Source organism: Colias eurytheme, chromosome 15 (assembly GCF_061535395.1).
Source record: "Colias eurytheme isolate Ceu_HAF_F1 chromosome 15, ilColEury1 Martin Lab GWU primary, whole genome shotgun sequence".
Lineage (NCBI taxonomy): Eukaryota > Metazoa > Arthropoda > Insecta > Lepidoptera > Pieridae > Colias > Colias eurytheme.
Window position 1 is genome coordinate 6,580,893 of NC_142994.1, and position 21,576 is coordinate 6,602,468.

General features: G+C 32.8%; 2 protein-coding genes across 2 annotated transcripts; one reads left to right on the top strand and one right to left on the bottom strand.

The window, feature by feature from the left end:
* The first annotated feature begins 9,961 nt into the window (after positions 1–9,961).
* Positions 9,962–12,748, top strand: LOC149902352 (uncharacterized). The gene is made up of 10 exons (XM_090110201.1): positions 9,962–10,056; positions 10,157–10,250; positions 10,336–10,395; positions 10,485–10,616; positions 10,738–10,882; positions 10,953–11,102; positions 11,182–11,410; positions 11,657–11,845; positions 11,924–12,013; positions 12,601–12,748. Exons 1-10 carry the CDS (start codon positions 9,962–9,964, stop codon positions 12,746–12,748), a joined length of 1,332 nt encoding a protein of 443 aa, XP_089966327.1.
* Positions 12,749–15,099: 2,351 nt separating this feature from the next.
* On the bottom strand, positions 15,100–20,270 carry LOC149902353 (protein phosphatase 1 regulatory subunit 36-like). The gene is made up of 10 exons (XM_090110526.1): positions 20,176–20,270; positions 19,550–19,646; positions 19,284–19,349; positions 19,012–19,143; positions 18,082–18,226; positions 17,792–17,944; positions 17,114–17,342; positions 16,511–16,678; positions 15,671–15,775; positions 15,100–15,410 (listed from the first exon to the last, which is right to left on the bottom strand). The coding sequence occupies exons 1-10, from the start codon at positions 20,268–20,270 to the stop codon at positions 15,293–15,295; spliced, it is 1,308 nt and encodes a 435-aa protein (XP_089966652.1). The 3' UTR covers positions 15,100–15,292.
* Between the last annotated feature and the right edge of the window lie 1,306 nt (positions 20,271–21,576).

Genomic DNA, 21,576 nt, shown 5'->3' on the forward strand with positions numbered 1-21,576 from the left:
TTTGATAATTTCGCCGATTCAATACCATTTCGAAGACCTAGGGGAGATTTGTCTACGCAGTGACCCCTCTGTGTCGTTACGAACATATTGTAATGAAGGGGATGTTCTTTATAAAAACGAAGTAAATTTACCTAATTTATGTGCTCGTAAGGATACACACGAAAAAGTTTTATGTTTGTAAGCACGCGAAAGGAAGTAAGCGTTTTATATTTTGATACACATGTATATTTATCGGAGATGTATGAGTCACGTCAGATTGGACGTGAGCGCGCCGTAAATTACACAGGAATTCTAAACAAGTTGTTATTACGTCATTGTGAAATATCACAGTTTCAGGAAATTATTATCATTATTTTTATTGCATGGGTCAGAATAAAGTGATAACCATTTATTTGTGAAGGCAGCTTTTTTCGAAATCTATTTTCGAAGAAAAAGTATTACAAAAATAACTAACAGACAGCGCTTAGTGAATAGTGATTAATGAATACAAACATACTATTGGCGTTTTCATTGAAAGGCGCAGAAAATGTTCACACAATATGATATAAAAACCGGCCAAGTGCGAGTCGGGCTCGCGCACAAAGGGTTCCGTAGCAGCAAATATAATAAATTACAGTTAAATCAACCTATCTCAAAAACTATAAGAGATACTTTGATCAAACCAAAAATCGTTGAAAGAGTTAATTAGCATGCATCACCTCTATTTTTTTTAGAATTTTATACCCCGTAGTTATAAAAATAGAGGGGGGGGGACATACTTTTTACGACTTTGAGAGCTGATATCTCAAAAACCGTTCACTTTAAGAAAAATGTTTTTTAGAAAACTTTATATCATTTTAAAAGACCTTTCCATTGATACCCCACACGGGTATGTACATCGAAAAAAAAAATTTCATCCCTCAGTTACATGTATGGGGGGCCCCACCCCCAATTCTTTTTTTTACTATTTAGTGTCATATTTTTGTAGCGGTTCATACAACACATATTCCCATCAAATTTCATCACTGTAGTACTTATAGTTTCCGAGTAAATCGGCTGTGACAGACGGACAGACGGACAGACGGACAGACGGACATGACGAAACTATAAGGGTTCCGTTTTTGCCATTTTGGCTACGGAACCCTAAAAAGGTTTAACTCTGTCTGACCGTGATTAGGTAAAATTAGAGCTCCCTTTATCAATTACTCATTTGGTCCATTCCCAGGAGCGGTCCCGTACCTTAGCACATTACATTTACGATCTCCATTTCTCTCCTCTTTAATCTTAAATAACTTAATTATGACACGACGATCCCTCTTACATAATTAGACAGCCGAGCTTGAATAAGCTTTTAAAAATGATAATGAAGTGTTATAAATTATAATTGCACGATGAATATGAACGACATTATTAGTATGAATTTAATAAATACGTAAACATACAATACTAAACATACAATAAGTTTATAATATAATTATATCATAGCCGCTTAATGTTTCTGTAAGCTCTGATAAAAATAAGTGAATATAAACGTTGTGACGAATACTTCAAAAAATAAGTTATGTTGAAAAAGCTTTCAATGGTGTTTCTTATTGTATTTGTTAAATAAACAAAATAATAATATAATATATCTTCTACTCTGGTGAAGGGTGATTTCAGAAAAGTAATTCAACTTTCTAAAAATAATCCTATATTTGAAAGTTGATGTCGTTTAGGCGAACGGCCTTTAACATCTCCGTCCATTTTCATCAGCATTTTAAGTTTTTCAATAAAAACTTCGCGGCGCTGTGAAGATTCTTAGATTTATACACTTATTTTTAGCAAATGAAACCTATTTTTACATTTAAAATTTCAATATATTTTAAGTTTTTATTTTTTTATTATAAACTGAAAGTATTGAATTAAAATGATTATTGATACTGATTTAAATTATATACCTACATTCTACAATATAAAGTAGGTAGGTACATATTTAAAAGTTACAATATTATTAAAATTTTAAATTGCCATTAAAAATAAAAAATAAAAAGATATGGAATGCAGCAGACACAACTTTCAATTATTATTTGTTCACTGTGTGACTGATCTTGACCCATTATCATTGGTCTTGTAGCAATTACTATTAAAGTTCTTCCATAACTAATCAAAAATGCTTCGTGAAGATGTAAAATCAATTTCTCCAGTATTCATCACTCTTCTTGGAGAAATTTATAAAATTGTATTACATTTATAATTTTTTATGCAAATATGAAATAATACCTACATACTCTAGGATTCATATCTTGCTTAGCGTTAATGCTTATATAAATAAATAAAAATATTATGTTACTATCTTACTTTAATTTACTAGTTAATTTACTAGTGAAGCGATTTAATAACTAGTATAAAGTGTGTATTTTTTAAATATAAAATTTCGAATGTTTTTAAACTCAAACTCAAACATTCATTTATTCAATTAGACTACTATTTAGTAGCACTTTCGAATAGTCATTACATAGTATTTTTAACATTTACCACTTTAGACTCCTATATCTAAAAGAAATACGTAACTTACGCCCTTAAAATCTAACATTTTCCATTTCAATATTGGATACTATTAAGTATTATAGTATTTTTATAGACTAACCTCTGATTAAATAACTTATCGTCGCATATATATATCAGAAAAGTCACGGTACTTTTGGTGACGAAATAATAAGTATGTATATTAAAATAATCTTACCTCCGCGCCGCCCAAACCCGCCTAGAACCTAGAAAATAAGCATTGGTAACATAATTACAGGACCCGAACGGACAAGCTATTAGCAAGCTGTCCACGGCTTAAAAGTAAATATATATAATATTAATGTTGCCTGATAGAGCGAGATAAATTAAACACACTCGAATAACATGATTTCTTATCCACTCTTACTGACGTCATAATATTAGTGTCCATATACAGGGTGTAATCGTTTAGTGTGCATACAGGCGATTATTCCGTATCTAACTATTACAGATATAAAACAACTTTTAACTGATATTGAAAGTACTATACCTAATGAGTTAAATGCATTAATAACTTTTTAAAAATAAAACGAGAAATATTAGTTTAAAGTTTTTTGATATCTGTTATAGTTACGTCACAATCGCCTGCACACACTTAACGATTACACCCTGTATTTATTATGTTGCATTATGTATTTATTATCTGTAGTGTTAAGTCCAACACCCAGACTGAATAATGTAAGAGCATTTTATTTTTACGTCCGCTTTCCGTACACGTCCCAACATACTTATTCGTAGCTTGCACATCAACCGTAATTCTGTTTCGCTGTTGCAGTCCCGTATTCGGTTTAGTGCTAGCGGAGCACAATAATTTCTACATAAAACAAAATAACACGCACATTGTGTCGTAAAGTTTGCAGTATAAACAGAGTATAAAGTTGGGTCGGACATTTAATACCTATATTCAATTTGTTTCCGCGGTGCTGCCGGGCCGTCGCCCATCTCGCTATGATTGTATCACTATAAACAATGCAGCAATCATTCCCGATGCATTGACATTTGCAGTAACTATGTCATGAGCTTATTGTAGAATATAATATTTACTCGTATGTCATGTTTGGATTGTGCATTTTGCATTGGACGCAATGTGTTCTGTTTGAGAACATAGAAAATATACTGTGTTTAATTAGCGCTTCACTCTATCAACAATAAAGTCTAGTCTAATAACTAAGGCGTATTAAATGTTAAATCTAAGCTCAATGTCCGATATTTTTTTGGCCTCTGTACACTAAAGCATAGTATCGTTGAAGGTACATTAATCATTTGTAACATGCAAGGTTTTGAAACAGATGTGAGGAGGCGTGTCTTTAGTTCAGTGCAAGAAGTCGACTGCCTCGGTGAGGATGGGAGGAGCGCTGTAGATAATTGATGATGTCAACGTGAGGCACCCTGCTAACGTACCTATGGCAATCACAGTTTTCGATTTTGATGCTAACAATCGATAACAAAATAATAGAAAATATATTAAACTGCTCATTATCTATGGATTTAAAAGACTAGGTACTTAAGGTATTAGCCCAAGGATTATATCGATCGCCGTAGCTGCCCGAATAACTTAGAAAAAATTAAAGTTGAAACAAAGTTCAAGAAATATAGATTACGACTGTTCATACATAAAACGGACAGTAAAATGCAGCATCCTCATTACTTAACTCATTAAGATACAAAGGCTCATTATTAAGCCAAATGCTAACAATTCACTCTCAAACACGGAAGTCGACGATCTGCCATCATTTAGGCTCCATTGTGCAAACTTCTAATAATGCCTTCAATTTTCGCCCTCATTGCTCTAAAATGGCTAATGCAGCAAAACTGTAAAATGCTAATTTATTACAAAAAGATTTTCAACGAAAGTATTTTGCGTTGCATGATAAGCGAAACCGTTTAGTGACAATGGTTGAGCTTAAACTACGATTAAAACTTTAAAAACCAATACTATTTCAAAATATAGGTACCGGCATAAAATAAAATTACCGACAAACAACAGGATAGTAGAAAAATTTGACCTTATTCAAGAGGGTTTTTCCGAGGGACAGTTCGTTAAACGATATTTACATGACTAATGGCCCTCAATTTGAAATAAAAGTGCAAAAGCAAGTGAACTTAGGCACAGCAGTGAAGTGGTCCAATTTGCATGTTTTATGCAAGCGGGGCGACCGCGGACAGTGCACGCGCACATATAGGCTCTTTGAAATTTTTATACGCTATTCCCACAAATCGGGCATCGCTGCATTTTATAAAGCCTCTACTCTGCATTGTCCTATTTTGTAGGACCGTTTTATAGCGCTGATTTAATAAATTAAAGAACATGCACGTTGTCTATAAACTCTACACTTTATTTACCCTATAAACAAAGATATTATGGTATTCACGTTATACATTTTTTTTTATTATTCTGCAACAATACTTAGTTTTAAATGCAGACGATAACTTCAGATGATATAAATGAAGCCACTTGCAAAACACTTGTTACGGAGGTTACGCTACGCTGGAAGTAGAGATTCGCGAATCATATCTATATACTTCAACAGTACAGTCCATTTTGTATCTTCATTCCTTAAATACTGTTAGATCAAGAACCATTTGCTACGTATGCTAACGTAATTTGCCGTCCATTTATCACTCAACATGATAGCTGCGGCGTCCATAACCCGGTGGAGTTTTATGTTTGTTTGTAATAAACAGCAATGGACATTCGAAGCAAATTTTAGTGAGGAACCATCGGTTGAATACAGTGCTAGCAAAATTGCATTGTTCGTTTTATTGCAAGTACGGATGGTAGAGCTCGTAGCAGAATTATTTACTACAGTAACACCACATGCACTTTATTTTTTGCAGTTTTAACAAACGAAACCATTTCATCTCGTGCCTGATCCGGCTTATCGTGTATCGTTTACATGATTGATGGAATTTTATTATTCCTAATATTAAATATTTTTTCGACCTATGATAATAATGAATAATTTATTGCATTTTTTTAATTAATTTATTTATTTTATTTATTAGAAAACAAAAATTCACATTTATTTAAAACAATTTTGCGATGCGAAACCTTACGAGGTTTGTAGCAACGCTCACAGTCGCATAAACACCGTTTGTTATTCGCAAGGAAGACAAAAGATGTGACTACATAAACCGGTTCCTTATCTATTCATGACATACAAATACAGGGTGTTCATTACAATGTTGTTTTTTATGTTTATTTTATTGTTTTAATTAATTCGAGAAAATATCTTTTGTATATTATTTTGTAGTTTTTAATATTAACATCCTTCTTGACTTTTTGTGGCATAGAATTAAGTATAGTGGGTAATAAGAAATTAGCCGTACGCTTCCCATAAAGATTGTGTACTTGAGGAATAATTAATTTATTATTAGTTATTTGTCTGGTAGCAAACTGATGCGAAATGGGATTTTGAAAGTTTATGTTATGAAATTGTTCTATGAGAAAAATCTTTTGAAACATTTGTCTTATTGGCAGTACATTACAATAGCTAAATAGTTCGAGAGGTTTATCTTTAAACTTGTTTTTAATATTAATAGGTACAATTTTTTTTATTAGTCTTAGTTGTAAATTTGTGATTCTGTCAATGTAAGTATTAAATGTACGTCCATAACTTGTGATACCGTATTGTATTATTGATTCTGCCAATGATCTATAGATACCGAGAAGAATTTTGTATGGTACCTTATTTCTGATGATATATAATTTTGAGAGTATGGCCCTAAGTTTATCACACAGATAGTCTATATGATGGTTCCAATTAAATCTGTTATCAACAATCAGTCCTAAGTAAGTATAATAAGGCACTTGGTCCACACATTCACACGAGCAGTCCGGGTTATAATATGTACCTTTGTGAAGACATACGTGATTGTGTGCCGTGATTTTAAAATTATTAAAGTTTTTCAAATGACTCGAGTGTACATGTACTATTTTTGTTTTCTTAACATTTATGACAAGACCCGCATCGTGCGACCACATTAGGATACGCGTAAAATCTTCCTGTAACTGTTGAGCTGCAGTATTAATATTTTTGTCTGAGGCTATTAGACAGGTGTCATCAGCATATTGATAGATAGAACAGTGGTTGATGACATGTTCCATATCATTTACATACGCCAAGTACAATAAAGGTCCTAACACCGAGCCCTGCAATCAAATTGTATTTCGAAATGTGAAAGTAATAAAATAAGAATCCTGTTTCGCGGCGTAACGATATAATATTTTGTGTTGTAACGATAAATTTTAAAACTTTACCGTTCTAAATACTGACTAAAAACGACCGCACAATCAGTCCATTTAAATATAGAAATACTTCCCTATTCATCTAAAACCGTATAAGGATTTTAAAATCATACACATTGGAAATAATTGCCATTTCAATTTAGCTGCAAAGAACATGATATAATGGCCACGCCATGCATTTTGCTTAGTTCCATTTTCTTTGTATCGAATATTTGGGGACAATGGTCCGTCGATTGCATCGTTTTGCAATTGTATTTTATTGTAACCATTACGCCATTTCTTTCTTGCTATTGTTTTGATTAGACCTTTAAGTATTTTTTGCAATAGGTTACTTTAGGTTAATTAATGCATTATTTCTGGGAAGGTGTCTATATTTGGCAAGCACCGCGCTGACCAGGTGCACGATATCACATTTCATCAAGCTTTTTGGTTCTACGACATGCCAGTTTCCTCAGTATGTGTTCCTTGACCGATTGGAATAATGAACGTACTAATTCAATTAATTTCAATAATGTTTACAGGTTTCTAAGCTCCCATTCTCTCAATCTTTAACTTGCACTAATAAAGTGTAAATTCCTTTGTTTTAACTAGAAAACCGCAAAATATTAAGAGCTACAGCGTGCATGAAGCAGTAACCCCATACGTATTCGTCAAGATTACTTTGATAGGTTTTGAAGAATAGCAGCAGCCAGATGTAATTTCCTGTGTCAGTAACACCCGAGCCACGAGCGACGCGTGCTAGCAGACTCTACGTCAATATAAGTAACGTATCGACTGTGCGTTTGAACTAATATATTAAATATACAACGTCCCCTTATATTAATTTTCCGACGATTTGTTTGATAATTAAATGTCCGTAATCATCATCACTTTCCACTTCTATTTCCACTAATATTTAACTTATTATATTGGATGTCTCATTTTAGGAAGAATTTTTCGAAATTCACCCATTTAAAATTTGTTATAATCAATGCGGACGTAACCACGAGCGGAAAACTAGCTTTCAATAAACTTCTTCACTATTACCTTTAGCGCCTCTCTACAGACCACACAATAGACGATCAAGAATCTAGAGTCTAGTCTCTAGAGTTACTAAAAATCATATTATACCTTACTAAAACATTTTCAAAGATAAGTAGTTTTCATAATGCTGCACAACTGAATATTGAATCGCATTAAGGTGACATAGAAATGATTTCAATCGGGCCGCCACCTCAGCATAATCGGAGAAAATACGCCTCCAATTGACATCTTTCCATTTTAAAGCCGCTTGAAAATCTTATTGATCTTAATTCTCCAGCGTGCATTATTCGTAGAAACCGTAAAAACTCAACGTTTTTTATTATTCCTGTTTCAAATGTGTGATAGATTTGTAACTATATGGTGTAAATTTGTAATTTCATGGCATTTAGACTCACTACTTTACAAATTCATTCGTAATAAGACTTAATAAAAATAAAACGTCGAGGGGCTTACTAGTCACATAGGATGCATAGGTACATAATAAGTAAGGAATAAGTATTATAGAAATGGAATTTCTCAACTTGTCATATTAAATCTCGGTACGTAAGCCGGGTGTCAAACGTAATGTCGTTGCTCTGAGTCCATGGACTTGCAAGTTTGATTAGACTCCCCTTGAATAGCGCTAGGAGTCTGTATGTCTCGTAAATGTTTACGGCGGGCTTAAACCGTGCAATCTGCCACGTCTAGAAAATTTACTTGCTAATTCCTCTATCACTGTTATGACCATGCTGCGTAAGGAGTTAAGAGACCCATATCATATTTAAGCTATTATTTTTGTTATGATACATTATATTATATCTTATCTTTTTAATTAATCGAAAAAGTTTAATTTGTAACTTTGCAAGAAATTTTGACTTAACGATGTTTTTACGACAAATTAAGGAAAAAAAACAATATCTTCGGAATCACGAGAAAAGATTTTCCATTAATACTTTCACAGTATTAAAAATAAAAAAATAAAAAAGGGATTTAAACACGGAACAAGTGACCTGTTTGGAAATTTATCAGGGAAAGCTTTTGTGGGTTTTGAAGTTATGTTACAGGTGCACGGATGGCTGGCCCTGCCCCGGGGTCGAACCCAGTGAACAGTGTACCGATAGCCGACGTCGTGTACTACCCACATACTTTCAACTAAATATTGTCGAAATGTGTACTAAATTTGGTTCATTATAGACCATATGCCATAATGTATAAGAATCCAATTTTCAAATCGTAAAAATATGAGATTATTTTATGATGATTGTTGTCATGACAAGTAAAAATAAAAAGCATCCCATTTTATCAGCAATTTCTTCGGCTCAGAAGATGCTCACGTTCCACGGAGTAGGTAATATTTACTAATTTACTGCATATTATATTTCAACAAAAAAAGTTTGGCATTCTAAACGATGCAAACTGCTATGCAGCTACCAGGCCTCCTCCAACGAGCGTAGATAGCAATTTTTTGTGTCAATTACCAATTAATTATCAATCTACACATTGGGGAAAGAAATTGTAAATAATATGAGCAGATAATGTTTACGTCCTTGCCCGAGTTTCCAACAGATCGGCGACGGATGAACTCGTTACGAACTCATCGACGGATGAGCGGACACCGCTCACGGTCCACCAGGCGCTTTCAAAGAGCCCTCGATTAATAATTATAGATAACATTTGTAAGACTATTATAGAAATAATTAAAACAAAATCGTCACATCATTATGTTTATTTTTATTCAAAAAGAAATTAAAAGGCTTGCTTAAAAAAATTTTAATACAAGGATTCTAAAGAATAATATTCTGGATCCTATTTGTGTATCAAAGTTTCAGGACCCGGGCATGGTAGATTAATGAGTAATTAGGTATAAATAGTATAATAAAAAATAGTATTTTATACAAGCCTACAGTTAAATTTTATATTTTTAAAACATTGTTCGTATTATAGATAACTCTAATCAAAACTAGTTATAGTTAACTAATTGAAACTTTGTTCTACGCCCTTGCCCCTGGACAGTGTCATGCAAGTTTCAAAAAATCTATGTAGCTCTGTAGCTAGATTATGTCAATATTTGATTGACAGTAGTACCTATTGTCAACAATTTGTATTTTATATAATATTTATACACACTAATTTTTATACTTTAATATTTTTTATATTTTATTTTATTTGAAAATAATAATCTCGAAAATGTTTGAAGACGAAGACGAAGATGCTTTTGAAAGTTTATATGAAAATGGACACTGGATTTGGAACGAAGAAGTAGAAAAATTACAATTTATAAGGTTGTTTCAAGTCTATAATAGGATTTTATTTCACTTTAAGAACTCTAATTCCCTAGAATAATTCTAAAAATAATAAGAAACTCTAAATAATATTTTGTAGCGATTTGCCAGTTATGATAGAAGATGACTACGAATTACCATCAACTGCTTTAACCAATGTAGAGTTTAAAGATGATGTTGATTTATTAGAGCAGGTACGTTAACAGGTAATTATTATCGACATCGATAATAAATACGCCTATATAATATTGAAGTAATTCAACTATATAACATTTACAGCAACGATTTCGAAAATACCTGCAAAGAAAAACCGAAGATGATGACGTTGTAACGCTTCAAGTACTGTTTATTTATGTGACATATATAATGTACAAAATTATTAATCTCTATTAATTATTAAGCTCTAATCGCATTTGTTCGTTTGAAAGGACTTGAAAGATGTCGTGTTGTTCACCGCGCCAACATCGATACTGTCTCCTGCTTTGATAAACTTGTTACACTTGTCTACCACCGAACGTTTCCTGCGGGCTTTAATATTGTACGTTCAATACTTCTTACAGGTAACATAACGTATTATTATTTTATGTATCTACATAAACTTTTTATTTTTAAAATTCATAACATATTAAATAGTAGTTACACAGGCGATCACATGTCAATTTTGTTAACTAACTTTACTAGATCTCAGATGAAATGAGCCATCGCACCCTAGAATTAGAAACGAAAATCCGGACCCAGAATAGTGATAAAATCGAATTGAAATACCAAGAAGATCTGGAAGATTTACGACTTCTTGTCGCTAAAGAATATTGCATCATTATTTTAGGTAGACGCAAATTTTATATTCCGGAAGTTATCGCAATGACTAAAAATTTGTAGTTCAACACATTTTTCAGGAAAGGATGCGCTAGCACCATATCATCATATGGGTGTGGATAAAAGACAATCATTATCAAAAAAGGACTCTATTCTATATGAAACTCTCTTACGAATATCGATTCAAATTGTATGGATAGCACTCGGTAGAAAGTGCTATAATTATATAGGTATAAATTATGCTATCAATCATTTGGATTTACATTATTTAACCATAATAAAATAATAAATCATAATAGTAAATTTTAGAGCTGGAAATCAACAGAATTCTAAAAACAGAGATATTTAATACAGCTGAGCACAAACTGAAAACAAATTACTTTAATAACATAATTCCAAGAGAACGACGCGTGCTTCTCGGACACTGTTTGAATCAAGGACAAAAATTAAACACTACATCGCCATTAATTAATGAAGTATTTTGCAATCGTCAGATGGACTTTCGTCACTTGGGACTTGGTGTTGTAAAATATTCAGGGTACATAATTCATCACAATTCACATGGGTGTCTGATTTTAATAAGTCATAATTACTTAAATGGTCTGACGTCGCTCGCCGTGTCAGTGGAATTTAATCGAGTTTCACTGTTCTGATTGAAAGTGGGACTGCATTTGCATGGAAGCCTTTATAAATGGACAGTTTTTAATCATTCATCTTTTCGTGCCTGCGCCATTTTCCATTACAATGTACCACTGGATTCTTTTTAAAAGATTTATATTTACAGATTAAGTCAACGACTTATAATCTTGGAATTATTCTTATGTGCACCAGAGACGAAATTCAAGAAATTAGATCTCTCTCTAGGTATACTAGGCATTCTTCGTTCACGCTTTGATATAATGTTACATGAATTTAAAGCTGCTCCAACTAATGCAAGCTCATCTTTTAGTACTTCCAGAAGCACTGCACATAGGTGAGACTCCCAAATATAACCAGGTCTAATCGTATCATATTAAATATTTATCTTATTGCTTTTATTATTATATTTTAGGGCATCTCGAAGCTCTAGAAAAAGTACTGTATCAGCTGCTCCAGAAAAACTTATTCCAGATCTATACATTCCTGAGAAAACGGAAACTCAGTAAGTAATGAAAAGATAAATCAATGGCAACAGAAGAAAGTTCATATCTTTTCATCCTATCTTAGGCCTCTTAAATATCTTTTTATTAATCACTTGAACAATATCTATCATTGCTCATACATATTAAAAAGAACAATAATTATAACATAAACAAAAGCTTTTCATTATAAAATGTCTTTTCAAACTCAAACAACTGATGCCGATTATATTCAACATACTGAAACTATTACGCGATGAATTACAAGGTACTTTGACGCACACAATATGGAAACACCGGCAATAATTTTCTCTCTACATGCATAAGCTTGGAAAGCGTTTGCGAATGGTTTGCGGTGCCTTCATACATTTCCATCCTAATAGTCTTTAAACGTATTTAGTGTAGATGATTCCTAATGAAAGTACCTCTATTATGAGTTTAGGATAATGTGAGTGTCCTAATTTTGAAATAATTATAATCTTTAATGTAATCTGAGATTTTTTTTTAATTTACGTATCTACTTAGATACATTTGATGTTAAGATGTTTGTATAAGATAACATTATAGATCTTGTAACAGAAGAGATATAATTTTAATTATCTATTGACAGGCAATATATTTATGACTCGTTTCCTGCACAAGGAAAAGCTCAACTTGTATGCAGCAATAAACAGCGGTTGAAGTGGTTAAAATATATCGCTAGTCGAAGGAAAAATAAACTAGCTTCAAAAAATATTGTACAGAACAAGTACAAATAAAGCTTTTATGAGTATTGTTTTCTTTTATTATTTAAATCATTAATTATAGTAAACGCTCATTCATATCTTAAAAAAAAACCCACTGAAATTAGAAACAATTCATCGACTAGTTTTATGTCCTCTTTTTAAATATAGTATATACCTACCAATACAGTTAGATACTAAGTAGGCATAGAGATCAAATACATTTATTTTTTTATCGTCTAAACCATTCTTATAATAACAAACGTAAGGTTGTTAATTTGTTATAAACATTTCCATTTATATGTCTTCATTTATCCTCAATCACTAGTGTGCTTTTAGTCAAGTCGTAAGAAAGTTAGCGTGTTACATGGTTTCGATAACAACACTCACGTCTTATTAACTAACCACTTATCATGTCAAACTACTGCCGAGTCGGTACTTAAACGTTAGCATTTAAAAGGCAATGATTTCATAGAAACACGAGTAGGTAAGTATGATATAATATGTATTTGTGAAGGCAGACACGTACTTGTAGTAGAAATGTCTCATTATTTCAGCTACATATTGAAAATATTCTTCCTGTATGAATAGTATTTTAAAAGCTACTGCAGGAACTAATTATTATTAGGTATCTGCGATTGCAGTTAGCGACAGCGATAAAGCGTCGATTTCGATGTCGATAGTAGAATTCAATTCAATTTGTAGTATCTATTTCAACCCTTAGATACTTTTTATAGTTTAACTAGCCAAGCACTGCATTTAATCGTTCCTATTTTGTAACAATAACATTTTTATTATGTTCCAGTTGGTTGGGAGTTGGTACTTGTTATGTGAAAAGCATCATCTTTTAATCGGCGTACCTAATATAAAACAGGCGAGACTGAAAATAAAACCATTTTTTTTTTTCAGAATAAGCATAAAATATAATTACCTATTCATTAATATTGATGTAAAGATACGGCATACATATCAAAATAAGCATCAATGCCTCAAAAAAAAAACAACAAAAACCAGAGCCTTTAAATTATAGTAGATAATAGTTCCAAAATTAAAAAGACTCTCGCCAAGCCTTTGGCAAATGAATGGCAGCAAACTTTAGAATACTTACTAATTAGTATTGTTATAGTATACAGGGTGTCCCACTATTGGTATACTAAGCGCGAAGGAACTTGTAGTTTTGCATACACTGATCACGTAAAAAATACTTTAAAAAAAAATTACTTCCAAAATTTTTTGCTAAATTTTTCCTGAAAATCCATGTTTTCTTCTCTAGCTTCGCGTAGCCGGCATATATAGGTCTACCAGAATCTGATGGCATATTTATATTTAAGAAATAAAAGATTTTCATGTGGCAACTTTATTTGACAACTATCAATTGGTTGTCAAATTATTTGTCTTCTTTGCAATTGATGAATAATTTTGAGGATTTTGTCTAAAAAAACCTTCGAAAATGTCGTAAAAGCCGCTGCGATCACAAGCAAGAGGTGTTGTTTATAATGTGTATAGAAAAACATTAGATGAAGAAGGCTCAAATACATCACAATTTTCAATTTTGAATATTTTATTGGTAAATTGGACTTACCCGTTTTGATACTTTAAATTAAAAATATTATAAGTAGGTAAAATATTATAATGATATTGTTTGTAATACAATATAATTTTATGAAAACTTATTACAGGAGTTTCCAATACGGCTAGGTATTCGTCAAGTCCAAGCTGTCCAAGTCAATTTTATAATGTGTGTATCTGTTAATAAATACTAACGAAAATAAACATAGTTTTATTTTATTTTTATTTTATTTTATAAAAAATTATAAGCAATCTAGTTTTGATCTGCATTATCATTACATCCAAATTTTCACATGGCATAATGATAATGAATATACAAATATAGGTATGTGTAAATAATAATATGTATTACCTACCTATATAAAAGTAATATGTATACAATTATACATGTAAGTATGTACCTACATTATATTAAGTGGATATCTCATTAGTATTGTCCACTTATGTAATGTGACTAATGATATTGAGGACAAAATGAAAAATAAGCAGTATCAAGATCGTTCAGTTCATTTTCCTTAGGGTTGTACACTCAAAATTTTGATTTCCCTAATTGCCATCAGATTCTGGTTTACCTATACCGCTTCTCTAATATGAGCATTTTATCTATGAAAACATAATCTTAAACGATAGCTCACGTGCTGGTGGCAAAGTTGGGCGGGTTGCTTGTTATGGGTGTACACATAGAGTTTTAAGAATTCATCTATTTGAAAAAAAATGCGTCTGGAATTTTTTAATTATTTTTTACGTACTCAGCGTATGCAAAACTATAACCTCCTTTGAGCTTAGTATACCAACAGTGGGACACCCTGTATATCAGTTGTTTCAATATTAGATAAAGTATTGTTTCACGAAACAATATGCCACTAAACTAGGTTCGTAACCATTAGTAGGTACCTAGCAGAGTCGTGATGGAGGTTCGATTAGTTCGAGGTTTTATTAATATAATAGTACCTACAAATGAGATAAGTAGGCACAATACAAAGTACATTTCATTAATGACTCAAAAATCATTCAACGACCATAAGGATGCAATAACTTCATAAGTCTATTTTGCCAGCGCCGTCGTTGCGTCTCACTGCATGGCCTTATGTCCTCTGGATCATCAGGAAAAGATGATGGGAATGATATTCTGAAAAAAAAACTGGTATCTATAGTTGATCACCAACTTTTACCTATTTAGGTACCTATGCCTAAATATGTTTTGATAATGTTTACAGCGCTACAATTTTACAATACGATAGAAAACGAATAAAAGGTTTATAGACTGCTTGTAATCAAACATAAATTTTACACATTTATAAAAATCGATGTCCATTAAACTTCTCATTGATAATTAATTGATATTCAGCAATTTCAAATAATTTGTGTATTCACATTTGTTATACTTACATTCGAGACTCCTTTCGTGGCAGTACAATATCAGGGTACACTTTCTGGGTTGCGATTTGACTTTTTCTACTTACACTGGACTTTGAGGCATAACTTGCGGATGACCTAAAATTATATAAGATTATAATAATAATTATTATTGGTAAAAAGATAAATGAACAAAAGATTTGATCGATCTTTCTTTTGTTAAATTTAGATAGGTATAAGTACCTAATATGTAACAGTCTATATTTTTGCGTATGTCAAATTGAGTAGAATGATAATCATATCATTATAATATCACTTAAATAAACTTAATTTATTTTAAATCTTTTATTGAAAGGTTGGCTCAAAAAAATCCTTGTAACATACCTACCTACCTTATATGTGTGACAAATGGTGTAAAGCAATTAGTTCAACGAACGCCATACCAATATATCATATTTATGTAGAAAAGCATCTTACAACACAGCTCAAGACTTCATCATAAAATTTCAATTTGCACAATATACTTGGCAATCTACACAATTTATGGTACTACTTCGTTCATATAAATAAAAATATGTATATAACGATTAACGTACATCATATTAAAAGGGAGGAAAAGCTTTGAATTTAAGCAGCAGTTTTCATGTAGGATTTATGAACTCTATTATGTAACGGTAATATGCTATAAATACTTTAAGTTTAAACGAAGTGATATCACGCCAGTATATTCCAGTTATGGATTTTATCGAATTAACCTTTCCCATGTAGGTACATAATACACTCAACTAGGCTAATTGCAGGGCTCTTAATTCTTATTGGAATTTAAAGGCGAACAAAGTGGTATACCTAAGTATATTTTTATATCGTACTAACACAGAAGCTTTCGATTTTCCAATTTCGGTAGATGTGGGCAACGGCTTTAACATTGTATCGAAAGCTGATCGATGCATCCCAATAATACCAAGAACAATTCCAAGTTCTACAAGGCGTTCTTCGGGACCCGCTACAGCCTCCTTCATGTACATAATTCGAGGCGAAATTCTACATAATTAATCACAGTGTTAATAATAGGACTAATAGGAATGTACATGGTAGCTAATTTATTTATTCAATTAGAGCCTTTCACACAAATGATTATTATATATTTTAAATCATGTGCTGTTTTACAAAATGTTTTAACTTCCCCAAACAGAAGAACATATTTATAATCCATTTATTTATATTTAAAAGGTTAATGTTTGTTTTGTCGCATTATTTGCATCTAATTTGTACACAAACAAAATACTTACGTACTTACATACCAAAATAATTTACTATTTTTTTTTTTCTTTTATCCTCCTTCACTGTTTCTTCTATGCACATTCATCAGTTAAACAGTTACAGATTGCTCCTCTTATCCATCTACCTATACTTACCATACTATACCATGTCTGCTTTCATGATTACAACCTTCATATAATAATCATGTGATCTTACTGGTGGCATTTAATGACGCCAGCTCCCATGAGACGATAGTCGATCTCTCGGTGGCAAAACACTTCATTCATTAGCGGTGATCGGGTATTGAGCTTCTTGTCGTGGCGCAGACATCGTCCTAGTAGAACTGCACGCTCTTCCTTTGTCATTTTATTTATATAGCCAGTATTCAAATTGTGTTCCACCGCGTTGAATATTTCAGACTTAAACAAACGGTTGACCTCCAATTCTAGACCATAAATCATTAATTTTAACAATTATTCATATAAAATTACCGTGTTCATATTGTGTATTCAACAAACGAAACCTTTTAAAATTGTCCCAAATCTAATTATTCCACCTGCCTCTAACTTTATCAAATTTTAAGGGGACTTCAGAGTTCAGTCGTTTAAACTATTTTATTCTGCATCAATATGTGAGTAGGTACCTACCCACCAACCTATCTGGCTCAGCTTAATGTTTTATAATCTAAACGAAGTGTTTTAAGCTTTCAATAAATAAGCAGCATAAACATGTATAATTTATAAACATAGATAACAAACTAACAAAATAGGTAGGACATGTCTCACTCAAAGCACATAATATATTTGACCACACGTGATGATCAAACAAATAAAACGTACTTCTGGATTTATAACAAGACAGTAAGCAAGATAAAGTAATCGATCATTTATATACCTATCTGATTGAAGGCCTTGCGACCGAGGGCCAACCACACGATTTGAACGCACATACGCAACAAAGTTTCGAAAAGTCGTGCATCTTTGTCTGATAAGGATCGACGTTTCTTCTGAGGCCCCATATGATGGAATTTTTTCGTGTCTCCGCCACCTTACAAGCAATATAAATATAGATGTTGTGTAAAATTTGAATTCAAGATATTTATGTTTATATTAATAAAAGCACTGACTAAATTCAATTCAAAATATAATTAGATAATATGATTATAGGTACAATAACAAACAAACCAATCAACATTGTGCTATATTCTTTTGCCACCAGTAACCTCAAATCAGATAAATTGTCACGAAACTCGCTCTCTAGAACTTCACACTGCGGAGTACGTACTTTTGTTTCTAATTCAATTATTCGATTTGCCATTTCGTCTGCAATCTTGAAATAAAGGCAACGTTTAATGGGCTTCTAAGACGATTACACGATTCAAGTAATATACGTTGATATTTTTACTTTTTAGACAACTTGGTGAGCTCGTCTCTTAGCTTTCATTAAATGATTTTTTAGATCTTAGAATAGTGTATATGTTACGGCTAAAGGTAGGTGAGAACATAAACTTAAGATTAGCCGGCTAAACTTAGGTTTATTTTCGACGAGGTGTTAATGTTAGTTTGTTCTATCTTTAGCCGGCTAAACTTAAGTGTAACCGCAGGCCCGTGGCTAAAAATGTCGGGGTGGGTAGATTTGGTTACTATAATACATGTAAGGAACAGGGCGAGTGTTTTCTGGCACTTCGCCGGCTGCTGCCGCAGCACGCTCGCTGCGCTCGCTCGGCTCGTGCGGGTCTTAAGAGTTCTAACCTAACCTAACCTAGCCACCAGCTTTCTGCCCTGAGTCGGGGTGGGTAGATTTGGTTACTATAATACATGTAAGGAACAGGGCGAGTGTTTTCTGGCACTGTGCGGGCCCCTCAAGCCCTCCACCGGCCCGGCGCTAACCAAATCTACCCACCCCGACATTTTTAGCCACGGGCCTGCGGTTACACTTAAGTTTAGCCGGCTAAAGATAGAACAAACTAACACTAACACCTCGTCGAAAATAAACCTAAGTTTAGCCGGCTAATCTTAAGTTTATGTTCTCACCTACCTTTAGCCGTGACATATATATATATATATATATGTTACCTCATAACTCATAAGTAGAGAATTTTATATTTTACTCGCCTGCAAATAATACTGACAACACAGAACAAGCGCTCTAATGAAACGTTCCGTTGTAGGCAGGTGCAACATATTTATTAGCATGGGGCTTAGAATATTTACTGGAGCAGTAAATAATGCAATATCTTTAACGTCCTGTACAGAAAAAAAATATCAATAAATTAAGAGTTTCGTATTTACTACAAATGGAGAAGTTAATCTATCAACCTAGTTTGTTTACTAAGAAAGCTTTATTTATTAAGAATGTTAAATGAAACTTTGTAGAGGTAACTTACCTGGACCGTAATAATGTCCGGCTGCCCTGGTTTAAGTTTTCTCTGGTAACGCCTTCTGAATCGAATCTAATAGAGATAAGTGGGTGGTGATATTAATATTAAGGACTTAAAAAAAATCATGGATGGAACGACCGACTCATACCAATAGTATACCTACATTTGTTACATAACTGGTTTAAAGTAATAATAATCATAAAATCAATAATAATATCTAGCAGCCTAAGGTAATTTAGCTATAAATTGTTCACATTTACAGCATACTATACCTGTTCAATTAAGTCTACATCGTCTCTGAATTCGACGGTACCTGTCGGCGCTTTAATGGGTATATGTATTGCTTCAACTGGCTTTGGCGGGAGATCGCTGAAATAGTTTAATATTGTTGAAATTCGATAACAAGTAAACGATTTCAAGTTTACAGATCAAGCTTTAAGCGCGTCACACACGGTGAAGATACTATAATATTTTATCTTAAGATACTGTAATATTTTATATTACAGTATCTTAAGGTATCCGGTATCAGCGTTCTGACCATCATTTTTCTTTTTGTCCTTGCGTACTAAGACCCCTGTAGAACCGCCATCCTGTTACAAATGACTCACAAAATTTCGGGTCATTTGTACGCAATGACAAAAAGAAAAATGGTCAGAACGCTGATACCGGATACCTTAAGATACTGTAATATAAAATATTACAGTATCTTAAGATAAAATATTATAGTATCTTCACCGTGTGTGACGCGCTTTACTGAGCGATGCGAATCAAACAACTTTGATAAAACTTTAGTTAAAAATACACTACAGCTACCTACGACTTGAATAGGTACCTACCTCAGTCTTTTGGGAATATCGGTATTAAAGCATATTAAGCAATTGTTTAATATCAGATATACCTTACAAAAACTAAGGCCTCTGTAGCTTCATCCCACACCCAATGACCATCTTCATATAATCCACCGAAACCGCCTTCATCTTCATCATCAGCCATTACCTATTTCTTTGAAAGCACGAAGAGAATATGGTGATGTATTTATTGTGACAACTAGTCTAAGATACGCTCCAAATTCCCCCGTTTATAGGATAAAGCAAAAGACTTGCAAAAGGCTTAAAAATAAACGTCAATACGTTTACGGTATATTTATTTAAATACGATTATGACTTTAGTGACAGAGTTGACTTGAAAACATTCCAATAGTTGCAGTGGTTACAAAGGCAAGAAATCTTTGTTTATAATAAGTAGGTTTCCAATTTTCATTTTAATCCAAAAATCCATCTATAAAAATGTTTTACGACAAATCTTTATTTATTAAAAAATATATTCACCTAATTTAAAAACAATAGATAGTTATACCACTGATATATACACATATTTTGATGCGGTTTTTGCACGGTTTTTGCTATGTGTGTAAAAAAATAAGAACGTCGAAATTCAAAGTCAGATAAAATAAAACCTATTCATTAAGGGCCGATTTTTCAATACTTGGATAAAACTTATCCGTCCAATAAAGTACTTAATACACGATAATATTAATATGTCACGTAAACTGTCAAATACGGGCGATTAGAATACGTTTTTAAAATGGTACTTTTATACATTATTCGACGAATAAATTTTAACCAAGGATTGAAAAATTAGCCCTTAATCATAACACGAAGCCTCTACCGCCTCAATACATCAAGGAACAATCGTATAAAGCAGCCTAACCAACGACGTTATAACCTAAAGCCTAACCTTTTCCTATAACCTATCTCCCTTCTTTTCTCCTATCTTCTTTCTTTTATATATAAAAATGAATCGCAAAATGTGTTGGTAAGCGCATAACTCGAGAACAGCTGAACCGATTTCGATAATTCTTTTTTTATTATATTCCTGGAAGTACGAGGATGGTTCTTATGTAGAGAAAACGTAAATATTATGTAGGTACCACGGGCGAAGCCGGGGCGGACCGCTAGTCTTCTTCTTATATATAAAAATGAATCGCAAAATGTGTTGGTAAGCGCATAACTCGAGAACGGCTGAACCGATTTCGATAATTCTTTTTTTATTATATTCCTTGAAGAACGAGGATGGTTTTTATGTAGAGAAAACGTAAATATGTACCACGGGCGAAGCCGGGGCGGACCGCTAGTCTTATATATAAAAATGAATCGCAAAATGTGTTGGTAAGCGCATAACTCGAGAACGGCTGAACCGATTTCGATAATTCTTTTTTTATTATATTCCTTGAAGTACGAGGATGGTTTTCATGTAGAGAAAACGTAAACATGTACCACGGGCGAAGCCGGGGCGGACC

Bases quoted from the DNA above. Each gene is read 5' to 3' on its own strand.
- LOC149902352 (XM_090110201.1), top strand. From the start codon at position 9,962: ATGTTTGAAGACGAAGACGAAGATGCTTTTGAAAGTTTATATGAAAAT. The intron at 10,251-10,335 runs GTACGTTAACAG...TAACATTTACAG, and splicing joins ATGTTGATTTATTAGAGCAG to CAACGATTTCGAAAATACCT. The intron at 11,846-11,923 runs GTGAGACTCCCA...ATTATATTTTAG, and splicing joins TCCAGAAGCACTGCACATAG to GGCATCTCGAAGCTCTAGAA.
- LOC149902353 (XM_090110526.1), bottom strand. From the start codon at position 20,270: ATGGCTGATGATGAAGATGAAGGCGGTTTCGGTGGATTATATGAAGAT. The intron at 19,350-19,549 runs GTATAGTATGCT...TATCTCTATTAG, and splicing joins ATGTAGACTTAATTGAACAG to ATTCGATTCAGAAGGCGTTA. The intron at 19,144-19,283 runs GTAAGTTACCTC...TTTTCTGTACAG, and splicing joins CGGACATTATTACGGTCCAG to GACGTTAAAGATATTGCATT.